This window comes from Rhinolophus sinicus, linkage group LG11 (genome assembly GCF_036562045.2).
Source record: "Rhinolophus sinicus isolate RSC01 linkage group LG11, ASM3656204v1, whole genome shotgun sequence".
NCBI lineage: Eukaryota > Metazoa > Chordata > Mammalia > Chiroptera > Rhinolophidae > Rhinolophus > Rhinolophus sinicus.
In genome coordinates, this window is record NC_133760.1 from 1,076,060 (window position 1) to 1,090,934 (window position 14,875).

Sequence of the window (14,875 nt, forward strand, 5' to 3'; positions counted from 1 at the left end):
GATTGTGGACCGAGCACAAGGTGTTGACAGAAGGGCACTCAGGGAGGTGAAGTTTCCTGCCTTTCTTAAAGCATGTTGAGAATTCAGCCCCTGGACCAGTGGGAGGGGTGGGAACTCCGTTCCAAGACAGGGACCACGGAGGCTCCAACCCTGTGTGGAGGAGCCCCCAGGACCTCCGTCTGACACCTGTGAAATACGTGGTCATACGCACTGCGCAGAGGAGGTGAATGGTAAAGGAGGTGATGGATGTACAGCGCATGCGCCAAGACCAGACCGTGGCTGGTGCTCCCTCCATCAACTCACCTGCTAACTGCAGGGGCAACACAAGGACGTCCGGTCTTGACTGCCTCACTCACAGAAGGGCAGTTCCACCCTCATCAGAGGCCGTTGTGATAAACAAGAAATCAGAGATGGGGTTCCTGCACTTGGGTTGGGAACCAGAAGGAGGTCAGCAAAGGGAGGTGCCCACTCCCCATTCCTACCGAGTGTCGGTCTGTATAAAATGCCAAAGGGTGGAGGGCAGTGCTGTCCCACACAACCTCTTGCAGAAAGGAAATGTCTGTCTGTGCCATTCAGTGAGACTGTTATTACCCAGGTGTGGCCACTGAGCCCTTGAAACGTGGCTGGTGCAGCTAAGGCTCTAAGACCCCTGTGGGAGGACCAGGAGACTCAGAGCCTCCTTTGTCCGGCTTGGGCCTTTGACCCATGTCCTCCTGATTCCTCACCCCAAGAGACACGCAGACACGTTCATGTGACAGTAACAATCATGGTGAGTGATGGGCAGAGAGGAGCATGGACCATGGACCTGGTGTGTGCCTCTTGGGGATGGGGGGCAAAGCGTGGGCTTTGGTGATGGTCAGATTCCAGCTCTGTCAATGCCCTGTTGGCAGAGGATGTCAGCATTCTGGACCCGTTTTGTAACATGAGAATAATGATTCCCATGTTGCAGGACTACCATGCGTGTGAGAGACTATATATGTGTGTGTGTACATGACAAGCACCCAGCATATGCATGGTATGCAGTAGGTACTCAATCAATGCATGCAGTATTGATTCTCTGGTTCCAACCTCCCTCCTCCCCCAGGCCTGCCGATAGAGTATGTTTATGTTCTCGCTGGGGTCTCTGTCGCCTTCCTCCTTTGTCTTCTCCTCCTGGTCTTCCTCTTAGTCCACCGTCAGCATCAGAGAAAACACGGTAGGTCTCAGGGACAGGGTGGGGTGACCTGGGCAGGCTCTTTGGGGCGCTGGAAAGACAGCCCCCCCTCCTAATTCACACTTCTGACTGTCCTCAGGGCCCCTCAGCAACAAGAGTGAGGAGCAGAGGCCCCAGGAGAGGTGAGGCCCCTGGGCACGACCCCCTCCCAGTCCTCTTTCTCCAGGAGCCCCGTGCTCACTTGTTCTTTCCACACAGGCTCAGCCCAGCTGTTGACATCGTAGAGAGGACACCAGGTAATGGGACAAAGAGCAGGGACAGGCCTGGGAGAGGGGAAGTGGGCATTCAGTGCCATTCAAGATGTAATGGGGGAGGAGGAATATTTGGGAATATTCTATGATGTTCTAGATGAGGTCAGGGATGAAATCTGAACGTGTGAGGTTTCAAGCAAAATTGCCTTTCAAGTTCCACCCCAGAGAACTGACCATTGTCCTTTCCCCTCCAGATATTGCCACAGTTGATCACCTTCCTGAGAAGGACAGGGAGACGCACACCCCAGTAAGTCCTTGTATGAGTCACCTTCTGCTGCGTAACCAACTTCCCCAACTTTAGCAGGTTTACAAAATTACCTGCTTCTTGGGCCAGAAATTTGGAAGTGGATTTGCTGGGTGGTTCTGGCTCATGGTCTCTCATGAGGTTGCTGTCATGATGACCAGGGCTGCATTCATCTGAAGGCTTGACTGGGCTGGAAAGTTCAACTGCCAAGACAGAGTACTCTTAGGGCTGTGGACAGGATGCCTCAGTTCCTCTTCCCATGAGCTTCTCCATGGCAGCCGGCCTCCCCCAAAGGGTGGCATCGCAGAGAGGGAAGGACAGAAGCCACAATGTCTTTTGTAGCCTCTCCATGGAGGTGACATGCCCTCACTTCTGCTGTATCTGTTGGTCACAGACCAACTCTGATTCTATGTGGGAGGGTCTACACAATGGTGATTCATCACAGTGGTGGGATCACAGGGGCAGGGGTGCACCTGGAGGCTGGCTGCCACCATCTTCCCTTCCCACAGCCCCCTCCCCTCACCCTCGGCCATACTGGGTCTCTCCCTCAGAGCCCTGCTGCAGGAGACACCCAGGAGGTGACATATGCCCAGCTGGACCACCGGGCCCTCACACTGAGGGCGGCCAGAGCTGTGTCCCCACAGGCCACGGAGCCCACGGCTGATTCCGACACATATGCAGCCCTTGCCAGACGCTGATCTCAGGCCCACCTGTATTCTGCACCTAGAGACACAGGAAGTCGCTCTTGAAAAAGTCTGAAGTAGCCACTTGCAGGGCTTCCCTATGAACCCATCCCTTCCTGGAATGTCCTCCAGTCAGTTCTCCTGGAGACGAGAGCTGGAGTTTGGAGACCTAATGAACATCTAGGAGATTCATTAACCAGGCAGCCCCTCCTGGGATCCACCAGCTGCTTGGATCTCCCATGTAGCACTTGTTTCCGGACATCCAGCTGCTGTTGTCCAGCAGTTTCCAGACACCCAGCTGCAGTCACTTGGCTGTTTCCAGAGACACAGATACAGTCCTACAGTCACCCAGCTGATTCCAGACATGCCCTGTGAACCCCCAGCTTTCCCCAGAGACTGTTTTAACCATTTTCTCCTCAGCTGACTCTGAAGCCCTTCCTCGAGTCCAGTTGTTGACCTTGAACATGGGCTGTAGGGCTGTACTTATGCAACTCATAGCTGGGGCCCCATTTTTCTGAATCCTGCTTCACCTTGTTCATCAATAAATGTTTTCACAGACGCAGCCACAGCAGCCCTGCATGAGGAGACAGGGTACACAGGTACTTCTTCCCCAGTCTCTGCCTCCACAGATGCTCAAAACTTAGTGAGGCAAAAAAGACAGAAAAAAAGTCATCGGTGTTTTCTGATCTGAGTCTGGGTCTCAGGGATGAGTGAGGGAGATGTCTGAGGGGATGTGTGGCTGGTGAAGGTGCAGAGTGTACACCCCACCCACCCCACATACATGCACATGCACATGAATGCATGCACTCAAACACATGTACACATAGCTACACATATGCACACACTGGTACAAATGCACATACACATGCACATGCCCATGAATGCATGAGTGCACACAAACATGCATGCACACACTGTATAAACATACATTTGCATATGCCCATGGATGCATGTATGCACACACATGTAACACACCTACACACATGCACACACTGGTACAAATGCACATGCACGCACCGATGAATGCATGCAGACACAGACACACATGCACACACTATATAAACATACATTTGCGCATGCCCATGGATGCATGCATGCACACACATGTAACACATCTGCACACATACACATACAGCTACAAATGCACATGCACACACCCATGAATGCATGCAGACACACAGAGACACATGCACACACTGTACAAATGCATACACCCACACACGTGCACACTCATGGACACATGTGTGAACTGGGCAAGGGATTAGCAAGGCCACGACTGCACAGGACAGGCCCGCAGGCTTTTAGCCTACTCGGAGGAACATGGCAGTTCCCACTTCCCATCCACACCCTGGGTTCATCCCCACTGGACACCATACATTCTCCAAACACAACAGGACCGATCCACCTCTCGGATATCGTCCTTGATCTGACTGACCTTCACCCCTCACCTGGCCACTGCCCTCCAAGTCTGGGATTGGATGCTGTTCTTCCCAATAAGTGTGCAATAAACTCCTCCCCTACAATGAGAGTATTAATTCCCTGTGGCTGCTGTAACAAATTACCACACACTTAGTGGCTTTAAACAACACAAGTTATTGTCTTATTGGTCAGAACATCAGAAGTCTGAAATCAGTTTCACTTGCCAAAATCAAGGTGTCCGCAGGGCTGCACTCCCTCTGGAGGCTCCAGAGAGAATCCATCTCCTTATCTTTCGCAGCGTCTAGGTGGTTCCTTGGTTTGTGCCCCCTTCCTCCATCCTCAAGGCGCACTGCAGCTTCTTCAAACCCTACTCTCTGACTAGGACTCCTGCTTCCGTGATCACATCTCCTTCCCTCTGTCTCTGACCCTCCTGCCTGCCTCTCATAGGACCCTGGTGATGACACTGGGCCCACCTGGGTAATCCAGGGTCTTCCATCTCCATATCCTTGACTCAATCACACTAGCAAAGACCCCTTGGCCACATAAGGTAACACACCAGCTGGTTCCAGGGATCAGACTTGGACACCTCTGGGGGACATTATTCTGTCTACCTGAGTGGGTGTCCGTCCTCAGCACTGTGTCTGTCCATGGGCTTCCTCTGGACTTGAACACTTCACTGTGAATTCTGACTTTGTCCTGCAGGAATGTTTCCTTCTCCCGTGTAAGAGGAGGTTGGGTAGGAGGCAGTAGCGATGGGAAACACCCACCCCCAGGTTCCCAAAGTGAGAGGTGCCCTGTGTGACAGGACTGTGGCTGCTCACCAATGTGGGTCCTCCCTTCCTCGGCTCCAGCGAGACCAGCTTTCCAGCCTCCCTGGCAGTTGGGCGTGTCCAGGGATGAATTTTAACCAGTGTGTGAGCAGGAGTGATGCTTCTGCTTCCAGCCCTGGCCCAAAAAACCCTCCTCACTGCTCTTCCCTTTGCTAGTGGATACTGATGTCGTGGGTGACCCTGGAAACCTCACATAAGAGGTGGCACCAGGTTCCCAGGGTGACTATGCAGCAGAGTCTCTGTTCCCATTTGGATTCACCACGTTTCAGGTGTCTGTAAACTTGATGCTTTAACATCTGTCCTCCAGGTACATGCCAGACACGCCTTGTCCTAGAAGACCCTATGATATGCCCAAGTCACTTTGCATTGGCCTCCTGCCTCCCTCATTGCCCCCCGTGAGCAAGTGACCTCTTCTTGGAGTCACTTTTCAAATATAAACCAGCCAATCTTTCACCCACATCCCCACCACCTCCTTTGTGGGGCTGTCACACTCTGGGCCATGATCTGCTGGCTGTTATCACCCCACGTCCAGGTACCAGATAAGCAGCACCAACCCTTGCACTCCAGAGCCCTCTGAAACAATTAAACCAGACATCCCTAAGCCCACTTACCCTGTCTTGCCCATTTCTTCTTCTGGAAACCACCTGACAGGCCCTTGCCTATGATTTCCCCTCCCCTGCTACTGACCAACACTGGTGCTTCCCTGAGTGTCCCATCCTCCTGGGAACTGTGAGTAACAGACAGTCTCCAATGGCCGTTGTCTCCTGATCTGTCAGCCCATCCCTCCAATTTCCTATTAATCACACTATTTTAAACCTTCTCTCCCAAGTGAGTCATTAGATTTTGGGGTCCATTGGCTGTAATAGTTACGCTCTCCTAATCACACACATTCTGACAGTGAGAAAGCCTTGGCCCAGAGAAGGGGTGTGGCTGCCTTGGGGGCTGTTGGCCCAGAGCTCCCACCTTTGTGGGGTGCACAAAGTAGATTCCCCCATTTTCCTGAATCTGCTCTTCATCTCTGTCCCACATTACATGGTGTCAAGTCCTCCCAGCCCTCTTGAATTCCACACGTGGGAGCCGCCCTCATGCTTCCCCGACCCCTGGATCACTGACCGTGGGGTTGTGTTGTGAACACATCCCTCCTCCCTTTCCCATGTCCCCAATTATTTTCTTTTTTTTCCCCTTGAAATGTAGTTTATTTAGTTTGATTCTTTCTGAGTCAGAGCATAACAAAATTACAGTAAACATATGTGTGTATATATGTATGCACACATTTGGTTATTTATACCTTATATTTTCCTGCCTTTTTGTGGTAAAAGCATGTTTTATTTTATTATTTATTTATTTATTGAGTGTGTGTGTGTGTGTGTGTGTGTGTATTTCTATTCCACCATTTTGGATTTCTTAAGTCTTGGCTTGTGTTATTTCTTAATGTCTGTTCACACAGATTTAGGTCCCACCCACAACTGTCCACTTGGTTACCTAATAACATTGCTGACCGCTACAGATCTTAAACAAGGCTGCACGAAGAAACATTTGGGATCTGCACCACTACGTCCCCGGAGCAGAACTCCACCGCCAGGAGAGCTCTGAGCCCGCTGTGGATTGGACGTGTCTGTCTCCTGCCACGTAGCGGGTCAGACCCGCAGCCCCGTCAGAATTAAACGGAACGTTACACTGAAGACCGATAGGGGGCGCCAACTTCTCGTTCTGATTAAACTTTGTGTCTTTTTTTTTTTTTTTTTAATAGAAAAAGTAAGAAACTTGCACGCCTGTTACAGTCCTGGCGTTTAAAATGTTATTATATATTACAAGACTATTCTTTAAAGTTCAACAAAACCTCAGCCAGCTCTTACAATGTTCAAATTGCTATTTTAGTTCTATGCACATTGAATCCTTTTACAAACCCTCTACAACATGTACTACTCTTTTCTCCATTTTACTGGGGAAAAAAACTAAGGGCTGGAACATTAACTGACATGTCCAAACTCAGCCAGTTCTAAGTGGCAAGGGGTGCATCCAGGTGTGGGGGGCCTGGCTCACTGTCCTGAACTCAGGACAGGCTACATCTCACTAGCCGGGAGGTTTCTATCCTGAGTTAGACAGGGTGGGTGGCCGGCCTCCCTACTCAATTTTAATTTGTACTGATCTTTATTTTTCCATTGGTACAAAAGGTGAATATGGGGACAGAGTCCCAGAGAGCAGTTTCCAGGCTCTCGGCCTGGCCTCGTGTGGGGAGGTGATGTCTCTGGTAGTGAATGGCCATCGACTGTGATTGGTTGGCCATCAGCTGTAACCGGTTAGCCAATTGGCTACTGATGTAACTGTGGGGCTGCGTTGATTGGTTGGTTGGTTGGCAGGCAGAGAAATGAATGGCGGACTGCGGATCCTGTGGCTGCTACTGTGTGTGTCTCACCCGCTGCCAGAGAGAATATAGTGGTATGACTCCCCTATCTATGGCTCCCTGGGTGTTCCTTTTTGGCCTCACCATGTCCTGTGTTCTTATGTGGGGAGCGGGACCAGAGGACCCGCAGGCTGCCTGGCATGACAGTGAATTTCCTCCAGAGATCTGCTTCCTAACTACAGTTTTTACGTTTTTTTCCTTGGTTTACAAACTATTAGTGTATTAATAGGGTTTTCCAGATAAACAGAATCGTCTGATATACAGGTTACATAGATACATATAAGGGGAGATTTAGTACAGGAATAGGCTCACGGGTTATGGACGCTGGAAGTCCCACCATCTGCAGTCTGCACACCTGAGAACCAGGAGAGCAGGTGGTGTAACTCACTCCGAGTCTCACGGCCTGAGAACTGACGGGCAGCTGGTGCGAGTCCTGGAGTCCAAAGGGCTGAGAACCAGGAGCTCCATGTCAGAGGGCAGGAGAGATGGACATCCCAGCTCCTTCCCCTTTTTGTTCCATTGGGGCCCTAGGGGATGGGTGATGCCATCCACATTGGGGAGGGCCGGTCTCCTCATTCCACTGCATCAAATGCTAGTCTCTGTAAGTTTAATTCCGTCTTTCCAGAAGCCCCTGGAAAGACGTGCTCGAGAACCTTCTGGTCATCTCAATGTCTGCTTTATCCCAGGGGCTCAGAGGACGTGTCTGAAAATCCACTCCTGCTCCGTTTGGTCCATGTGGGGACTCCCTGTACCCCCACCCAAAAATCGTGTTTTACCAGCTCTCAGGGTTGCGGAGCCCAGTCAGTTGATACATCAAATAACCATCACAGTTAGATGGGTGCATTTTCCCTAAACTCAGGCTTGTCTGACTTGGAAGGCTGACCAGGTCCATGTCTGCTCAGTGAAAAGACGTCCTGAGTCCAGGCAGCAAGGACACAGTGGGAAGAGACATGGTTTGGGAGAAATTTAAAATAAGACAGAAACCTCTCCCATCTCGTGGGATTGGTGGGGAGAGGAGGGGTCTCAGGGAGAAGACAGAAGAGCCCAGGTCAGGACTAGTCTTTTCTACTTGACCCTCTGACCTGCCAGACACAGGAGGCAGGACAGGGCCATGGGATGCAGGGACATTCCTGTCTGGAAGGACGTCCCTCCTGCTCCGTGGCCCCAGGTGCCACCTGGAGGACAAGCCATGATGAGCACTCCTGGTGGCTCAGCATGGCCAGGTGGAGGGGGCTCTACTGTGCATTGGGACCCCCAAATCCCCTGAGGTGTGTTGGGGTGAACGCCAGGGGGCGTCAGGGGGTCCCGTGTGGTGGGAGGGAAGATCTGACCTAGATCAGATGGGGCAGGAGTGAATGTTCGGACACGTCCTCTGAACCCCTGGGATACAGTGGACATTGAGATGACCAGGAGGTTCCCCAGGTCCTGAGGGAGCAGACGGAGAGTGGACCCCATGACCTCTGGGCACAGACATCAGCGGGGCCTCCAACAACCTGAAGAAGAGACTGCACAGGCCCAGTCAGCTCAGACCCAGGGTCCAGCGGGAGGACACAGAGTCGTTCATCCCCCAATAGTCACATTGGCCACCTGATCCCTGCACCCTGGACGCATCCTGGGAAGCAGCAAGGAGAGGAGTCCCTGGAAGACAGAATTTAACTGAAGGAGTGTTTGCAGTGATTGGGAAGGGCTGTGTGTGTGTTTGTGTGAGTGTGTGTGTGTGTGTGTGTGAGAGAGTGAGCGAGAGAGAGAGAAACTGTATCTGTCTGTCTGTGTCTGTGTGTCTGTGTGTCTGCGTGTCTGCGTGTGTGTGTGTGCCCTCTCTTATTAAGTGGGGCAGTTCCTGAGTAGGATCAGACCAATTATGGACAAAACAAAGACTGTTTTTTTCTGGTTAACTGCATTTCATCATGTTCTGCCACACACACACACACACGTACACACCTATACTCACATACACATACAAACATACATGCACACACACAAACACGCAGACACACATGCACTTACACAACCCACTGCAGACCTGTGATGGTCCATTTACTGACACACAGTACTCTGTAACTTCTGCAGGTTTCATTTCCCCAGAAATGGCGTATACCTGTAGTGCTTTTAACAGTGCTTCAATGAAATAAAGCAACATACTGTCACTGGAAAAAGCTAGGCAATTGCTGGCTGTTGTCATTACTGCTCTCAGATTTTTCGAGCATATGTATCACTTTTTCCTCCCCAGCATGAGAAGTCATTGGCTCCTTTAAGCTGTCCTGTCCCTTAAGCTGCATCTGCGTCCCTTGCACACATTCTGTGACCACAGCACCCTCTTAGGTCTACAGCTCAGCCCTGAGCACAACCCTCTCTTGGGTAGACATTTGGCTCGTCCGCAATGTGCCCTCCTTCTGCCTCCCACACTTTCCCACCTGGGTGACACCACAAAAGCACGTACGGCCACTTAAAGGGCAGTGAGTGGCACTGGGCAGTTGCTGTGCTGGTCTCTGCACAGGGGGTGGTGCCGCCTTTTCTTCCTGTTTCTTTGGAAATCGAGGGAGGTTGTTTTTATATAGAAAGAGAAATGCTTTTCTGAGGACAGTGGCTCTAACCACTGACCCCAGGTTCCCTGCAGCACATGGGGGACGCTGTCCGCTAAGGTCACACTGCTAAGGTCCCCAACCTGCAGGGCCACTTCCTGGGTTCTGTCCCAGGGCAGAGCCCTTGGTCCAGACCTTCCGTGTCCTAGAGGTGTTGTGTCATCTGGGCTGGGGAACGTGGACGTCTGGGCAGTTGGGGGTCAGGCCAAGAATCATAAAGCACATGGCCCTGGTGCCCAGAGGGATGGCAGACACCAAGAGCCTGACTCTCCTCTCCTTGAGCAACACTGACCACTGGGCTGGATCACCCCGGGGCTTGAGATCTAGGTCCGGGGAGAGCCACAGGTCTGAGCCTTGGGAGAGGCTGAGCCCCACCCAGTCCAGGAGGACACGACAGCCGGAGGGGCAGACCCCCCCATCAGACCTTACCTGGCTGACCCAGCACCGTGAGGAAGTCCCTTCCCAATGACTCCAGCCCTGCCCGAGAGCCTGCCTGGTGCTGTGGCCTCAGCAGCCATTCCCTGGGCTGTGACCCTGAGAAACCTCAGGTCTTTCCCTCCATGTCCCATTCACTTATCCATCTCCTCCTCACAGGGCCGACCCCTCCCCTGGGAAGTCATGACGGTATGACTCAATGTTGTCAGGGACAGGGGCTACAAGACCACCTTCCCTATCACAGTGCCTGTGTTCTGTGCCATAAACGGACTCAGGGACACCCATCAGGGTTCAGACAGGAATCCAGCCACCAGCCCAGACCCGTCTGGTTCTTCACAAAGCCAACAGTCCAAGAAGCCCCGCCCACCATTTGGACAACACAACTGTTTGTTTAGTGCATTCCCTTCTGTAGACTTAGGGCGTTCAGTTCAGAAATAACCAGAACTGGTTGGGAGTTGGGGGAGGGAGAGAAGGGCAGCCCAGGGTCCCAGGACACAGAGGGACACAGAGACAAGGGCATCGTGCCTGAGCCAGGTGCCGCCTGCCCTGGACGGCATGAGGGGCCCCAACTGAGTGTCCTTCCAACGTGCCACTCACCTCTCTGTGCACCGCCCACGTAACAACATGAAGTTGTGGGGAGTTTTGTGGTTCCCTGTTTTGCACGTGAGAAACCGAAGTGTTTGCATGAGGAAATGTGTGGTTTTGGAGCAGTCAGCCTGTTAGGACCAGAAGCCAAGCCAGTAAGTTTCCTTGCCTATTTTCTGTCTGTCTATTGTGTATCTATCTAAGTGTCTATGTATCTAAGTATCTATGTAATTATCAACCTATTTTTCTGGGTAGCTATGTAACTACCAATCTATGTATCTAAGTATCTATATATGTATCTATGTAAGTATCTATATATCTAAGTATCTAGGTATCTAAATATCTGTACCTATCTCTATATCTATGTATCTAAGTATATGTCTAAGTATGTATTGTATGTATGTATGTACGTATGTACATATGTATGTATCTATATTTCTATCTATTTATCACCTCTCTATTTATAGTGCTTTATCTGTTTGTTTTGAATTAATACTCTGTGGGTTTCATCTGGACATGGTTATGAAATATCTCACTGCAAATGCCTTCAGAAACCAAGTCCTCTCTGGACCGAAATAGGAAAACTAGAGTTGGGTCAGGGAGCAGCCTTCCTCCCTTCCTGTGAGACCACAGAAATGAGCCTCATGACGTGGCCCCTGCCAACGCATCCTACACTCTTCCTGACTGCAGGGTCCTGTCCTCCCATCCCCAGGGCAAGGACAAAGCAGACGGCGAGATGCTGGCCATGTCGTCCAATCCCACGACCCTCCTGGGCCTCAGTGAGTGGGAACATGGGGAGAACCACAGGGTCAGAGGGGGTGGGAGACTCTGGGTGGGGCCCAGGCCCCGCCTCAATCCAGCCTCTAGTCCGAGACTTTCGGAGCCCTGGGGAGAGAGTCAGCCCTGCAGCCCTGCCTACGCTGTGTCACCTTCCCACTAAGCTGACCGTGGAGGGACCAGGGTCTCTAACATGTCCTGGACACAGGGACGGGCACAGGTCAGATACAGAAAGGTCGCAGGGTGGGGCCCGGTTGGGAGGTCACTTGGGAACTTGGCTGGAACCCGCTGTGGGGAAAGGAAGCTGCCCACTGGGAGTCACGCTGATGAAGGTGGTGTGGGGATTACAGTGGACAGGGCTTTCCCGGCAGCACACTGACCTTGACCCCGTTTGAGGGCCACCAGGTGCGGTGTTTTCCTCACTGGCTTCCCTTGCAGGGCCCTGCCTGGGCCAGAGGATCCACATGCAGACCGGTGAGTCACTTCTGCGCGATTCCCAACCCTCCCACCTCAAGGGCAGCTCATGTGGGTTCCCAGAGGGATCCAACCTCAGTTCCACCCCACGAAGGTCCCTCCTCAGTCTCTCCTGACAGCTGCAAACACCCACAGGACGTCACCACTGACTTCCAGACTCCTGAGAGCCACAGATCTGAAACTGGACCCCTGACACTCACCCTCTCAGACCTGATTCATCAGCCCCTCCTCTTGGTGAAGGTCGTTGGCCCAGGACTAGACAGCACAGTCCTCCTTGGTCCCCCTTGGCTCGCCCCCATATTTACTCCATCACAGAACCCCACGTGTCCTCACATGTGCCCATGTCCCCCTGGGTGCCGTCTCCCCAGTCTGAGCTCCAGCAGCTCTCGCCCCCACAGCAGCTACTGGGGCCTCCAGGGGCCTCTTCCTGCCGGCTCTGCCCCGTTCTCTCCTGCAGGTGAACTTAGACAACTCCAACCTGATGATTTTACTTCCCAGCTGAAACCCTCCACTGCTTGAATTTAGGCTGCATCAGATCCCTTATCAAAGTATTTCCTCTGGCTCTGTCTGGGGCCATGTCCTGCCCTGCTCTGTCTTGTGTGCTTATCACCACACATGCTTTGGTTTTCTTTCCGTTTCTGAAACATGCTGTACTCGCCACGCACTCAGGACCATCTCACACGCTGAGTTCTCCACCCACATCCCAGCTTCCCTGATCTGCTCGGCCGAGCTACTTGCTATTATACTTGTCCATCACATCTCAGCTCAGACGCCTGTTCCCCAAGGGTCTCCCCAACTCCTCAGATGGGGAAGAGTCTCCTTATTATGTGCTCTCCTTATACCTCAGGGCACTTATCACAGCTCTGTCTGCATCAAGGCCTCTCTCATCACTCCCTGTTATCCCCCAACATCGCTGCATAGAATAGAAGTGTCTGGCATCTTATTTCTCTCGTGCGTGGACATGCAGCCTCTGTGGAGTTTGGCCAGAGACAGGGTGGCAGCCCCAGTGTGTCACCTGGGTTGCAGGCTTTCTCATTCTGCTCCACAACTTTAGTTCATGGCCACCAGCACTAAGGTCACCTCCTGATGCAACATGGCAGCCAGAGCGCCAACCATTTTATGTTTGCAGGCTGGGTGGCAAAGAAGGGCGAAATACGAAAGGGGCCTCCAGACTTAATTACCAACCTTTAAGCTGCCCTCCTGGGAACCTCACCAACAGGGCTCCTTCCATCTCACGGGCAGACATCGTCACATGGCTGCACAGAACTAGTCCTGGGGGGCAGGGGGCAGGTGTCGTTTTTTGTTCCCTGAGGCACTGGGCCTGGCTCTAAAGTGATGGTCTGACTCAAATGACGATGTTAGTGCAGATGTGGAGTCAACGGCAGTCTCGGCCTTGTTTCCCTCCTGTCCCTACAGGGAAGGAAAGGCTATTTCCTCAGAACGCACCTGAGGTCCGCACCTGAGGTCCTGCTCTGCTTCCTCCCAGGGCTCCTGCCCCCACCCCCCCTCAGAGCCGAGCCAGGCCCTGAGGTCCCCCGGGGGCGGCCTGTGACGATTCTGTGCCAGGGCCCTGCTGGGGCTCACACATTCCACCTGGAGCAGAAGGAGAACAGATCTGCATACATGGATCAGAAAAATCACGTCTCAACATGGATCCCCGGGAACGGAGGCCCGATTCCTCATCCGTGCAGTGAGTGACGTCACTGCTGGGCCTTATCGCTGTGTCTATAGGAAAGGGTCCCGCTGGTCTGAGCTCAGTGAGTCCCTGGAACTGGTGCTGACAGGTGAGGAAGTCCCCACTCTGCCCTCAGGTTTGTGCCAGGTCCCTGGACACTGTCCCTAGCTGTGTCCTCTATCCACAGGCTCCCTGCCCTCCTGGGGACCCCCAGCCCTCTGGGTCCCCTGCCCGTCTGCACACGTGTCCCTCGGCCTTCACACCAGGCTCAGGGCCCTGGTGTCCTGGCCCCATCTAGACACCATGATGGCCTGGACACTCAGCCCAGCATCGGGTGGGCAGGGAGCTGGCCCTGCTAGGCTGGGTGTGGAGTGGACTTCCAGAGATCAGGTGGGGACAGACCCCCTTCAAGGGAACATGTGTCCTTTTGCTCGGGATGGTGTTAAACCCTCCTTTCCATTTGGTGGGAGGCCTAGGCGACATGTCCCCTGCAGTGTGGTTCACCATCCATTGGGCAAGTCACATGGTCCAGGGGGCCTGACTAGGGTAGGACAGTGCTTTCGGGCCCTTTTGGGCTGCGGGTGCCCTTCCCTTTGTGTGGTCAGCCCCTGAGATGTCTCCTGGAGTCAGGGTTCAGTGAGGAGGGTGACACCCCTCATGGAGGGATGGTGGGAGGGGGAACTTCTTCCTTTAATGCTGAGTATCTTCTCTCCCTTTTTTACTCATCCTGCTGTAACTCAGGCATACCTTGGGTCAGTGCACAGTGTCCATCGTGGCCCTCATCGTCCAGGCCTGGGGGGTTTCTGCGTAGTTTATCCTGACCCTGTGACTGACCTGGGGCACTGTGGGTACAGTATCCTGCTAGGTGGGGTCAGCCTCCGGGACCCTCTGACCCTGTGGCCTGGTGAGGTGGCTGCCACCCGTCCTGTTTGCCCATGGACCAGGGACCAGCTGCTTGGTGCTAATTTAACAGGTGGCGTGGGGTGTTCTGAGGGGTGTCCAGACCCTCAGCCAAGTGGAAGCAGAGAGAGTGCCATCCCTGTGCTCCCACGTCTCCCTGTCTGCTATTCTGGGAGTCTAGACGGCGTCATGTATACTGAGCAGTGGAGAGAAAGAGGCCAGGTGTGGATGCTGCAGGAAGTGAGGGGCCAGAAACAGCTGAAATGACCAGGGAGCTCAGGCTCAGCCCTTCTCCTGCCCCCTTCACAGGGCCCCTTCAACTCCCCACACTGAGCCCCCTCCTGGGCTGGGAGTAGAGACCTCTCAGTCTGGGCGTCCACACCTAGGGACTCAGCTGGGGAGT

General features: G+C 53.0%; 1 protein-coding gene across 8 annotated transcripts in view; it reads left to right on the forward strand.

Moving 5' to 3' along the window:
- The window catches only part of LOC109438650 (leukocyte-associated immunoglobulin-like receptor 1), an 11,166-nt gene extending 7,247 nt beyond the window's left edge, over window positions 1-3,919 (forward strand). For 7 of the 8 annotated variants that reach the window (XM_074315993.1, XM_074315990.1, XM_074315997.1 and 4 more), the window contains 5 exons: window positions 1,085-1,195; window positions 1,293-1,335; window positions 1,412-1,449; window positions 1,659-1,711; window positions 2,260-2,951. In XM_074315993.1, the coding sequence (XP_074172094.1) occupies window positions 1,085-1,195; window positions 1,293-1,335; window positions 1,412-1,449; window positions 1,659-1,711; window positions 2,260-2,406 (392 nt within the window). In that variant the 3' untranslated portion in view covers window positions 2,407-2,951. Of the gene's footprint in view, window positions 1-1,084; window positions 1,196-1,292; window positions 1,336-1,411; window positions 1,450-1,658; window positions 1,712-2,259 lie in introns of all 8 variants that reach the window. The other variant, XM_074315991.1, reaches the window with a different exon arrangement.
- Window positions 3,920-14,875: the final 10,956 nt, after the last annotated feature.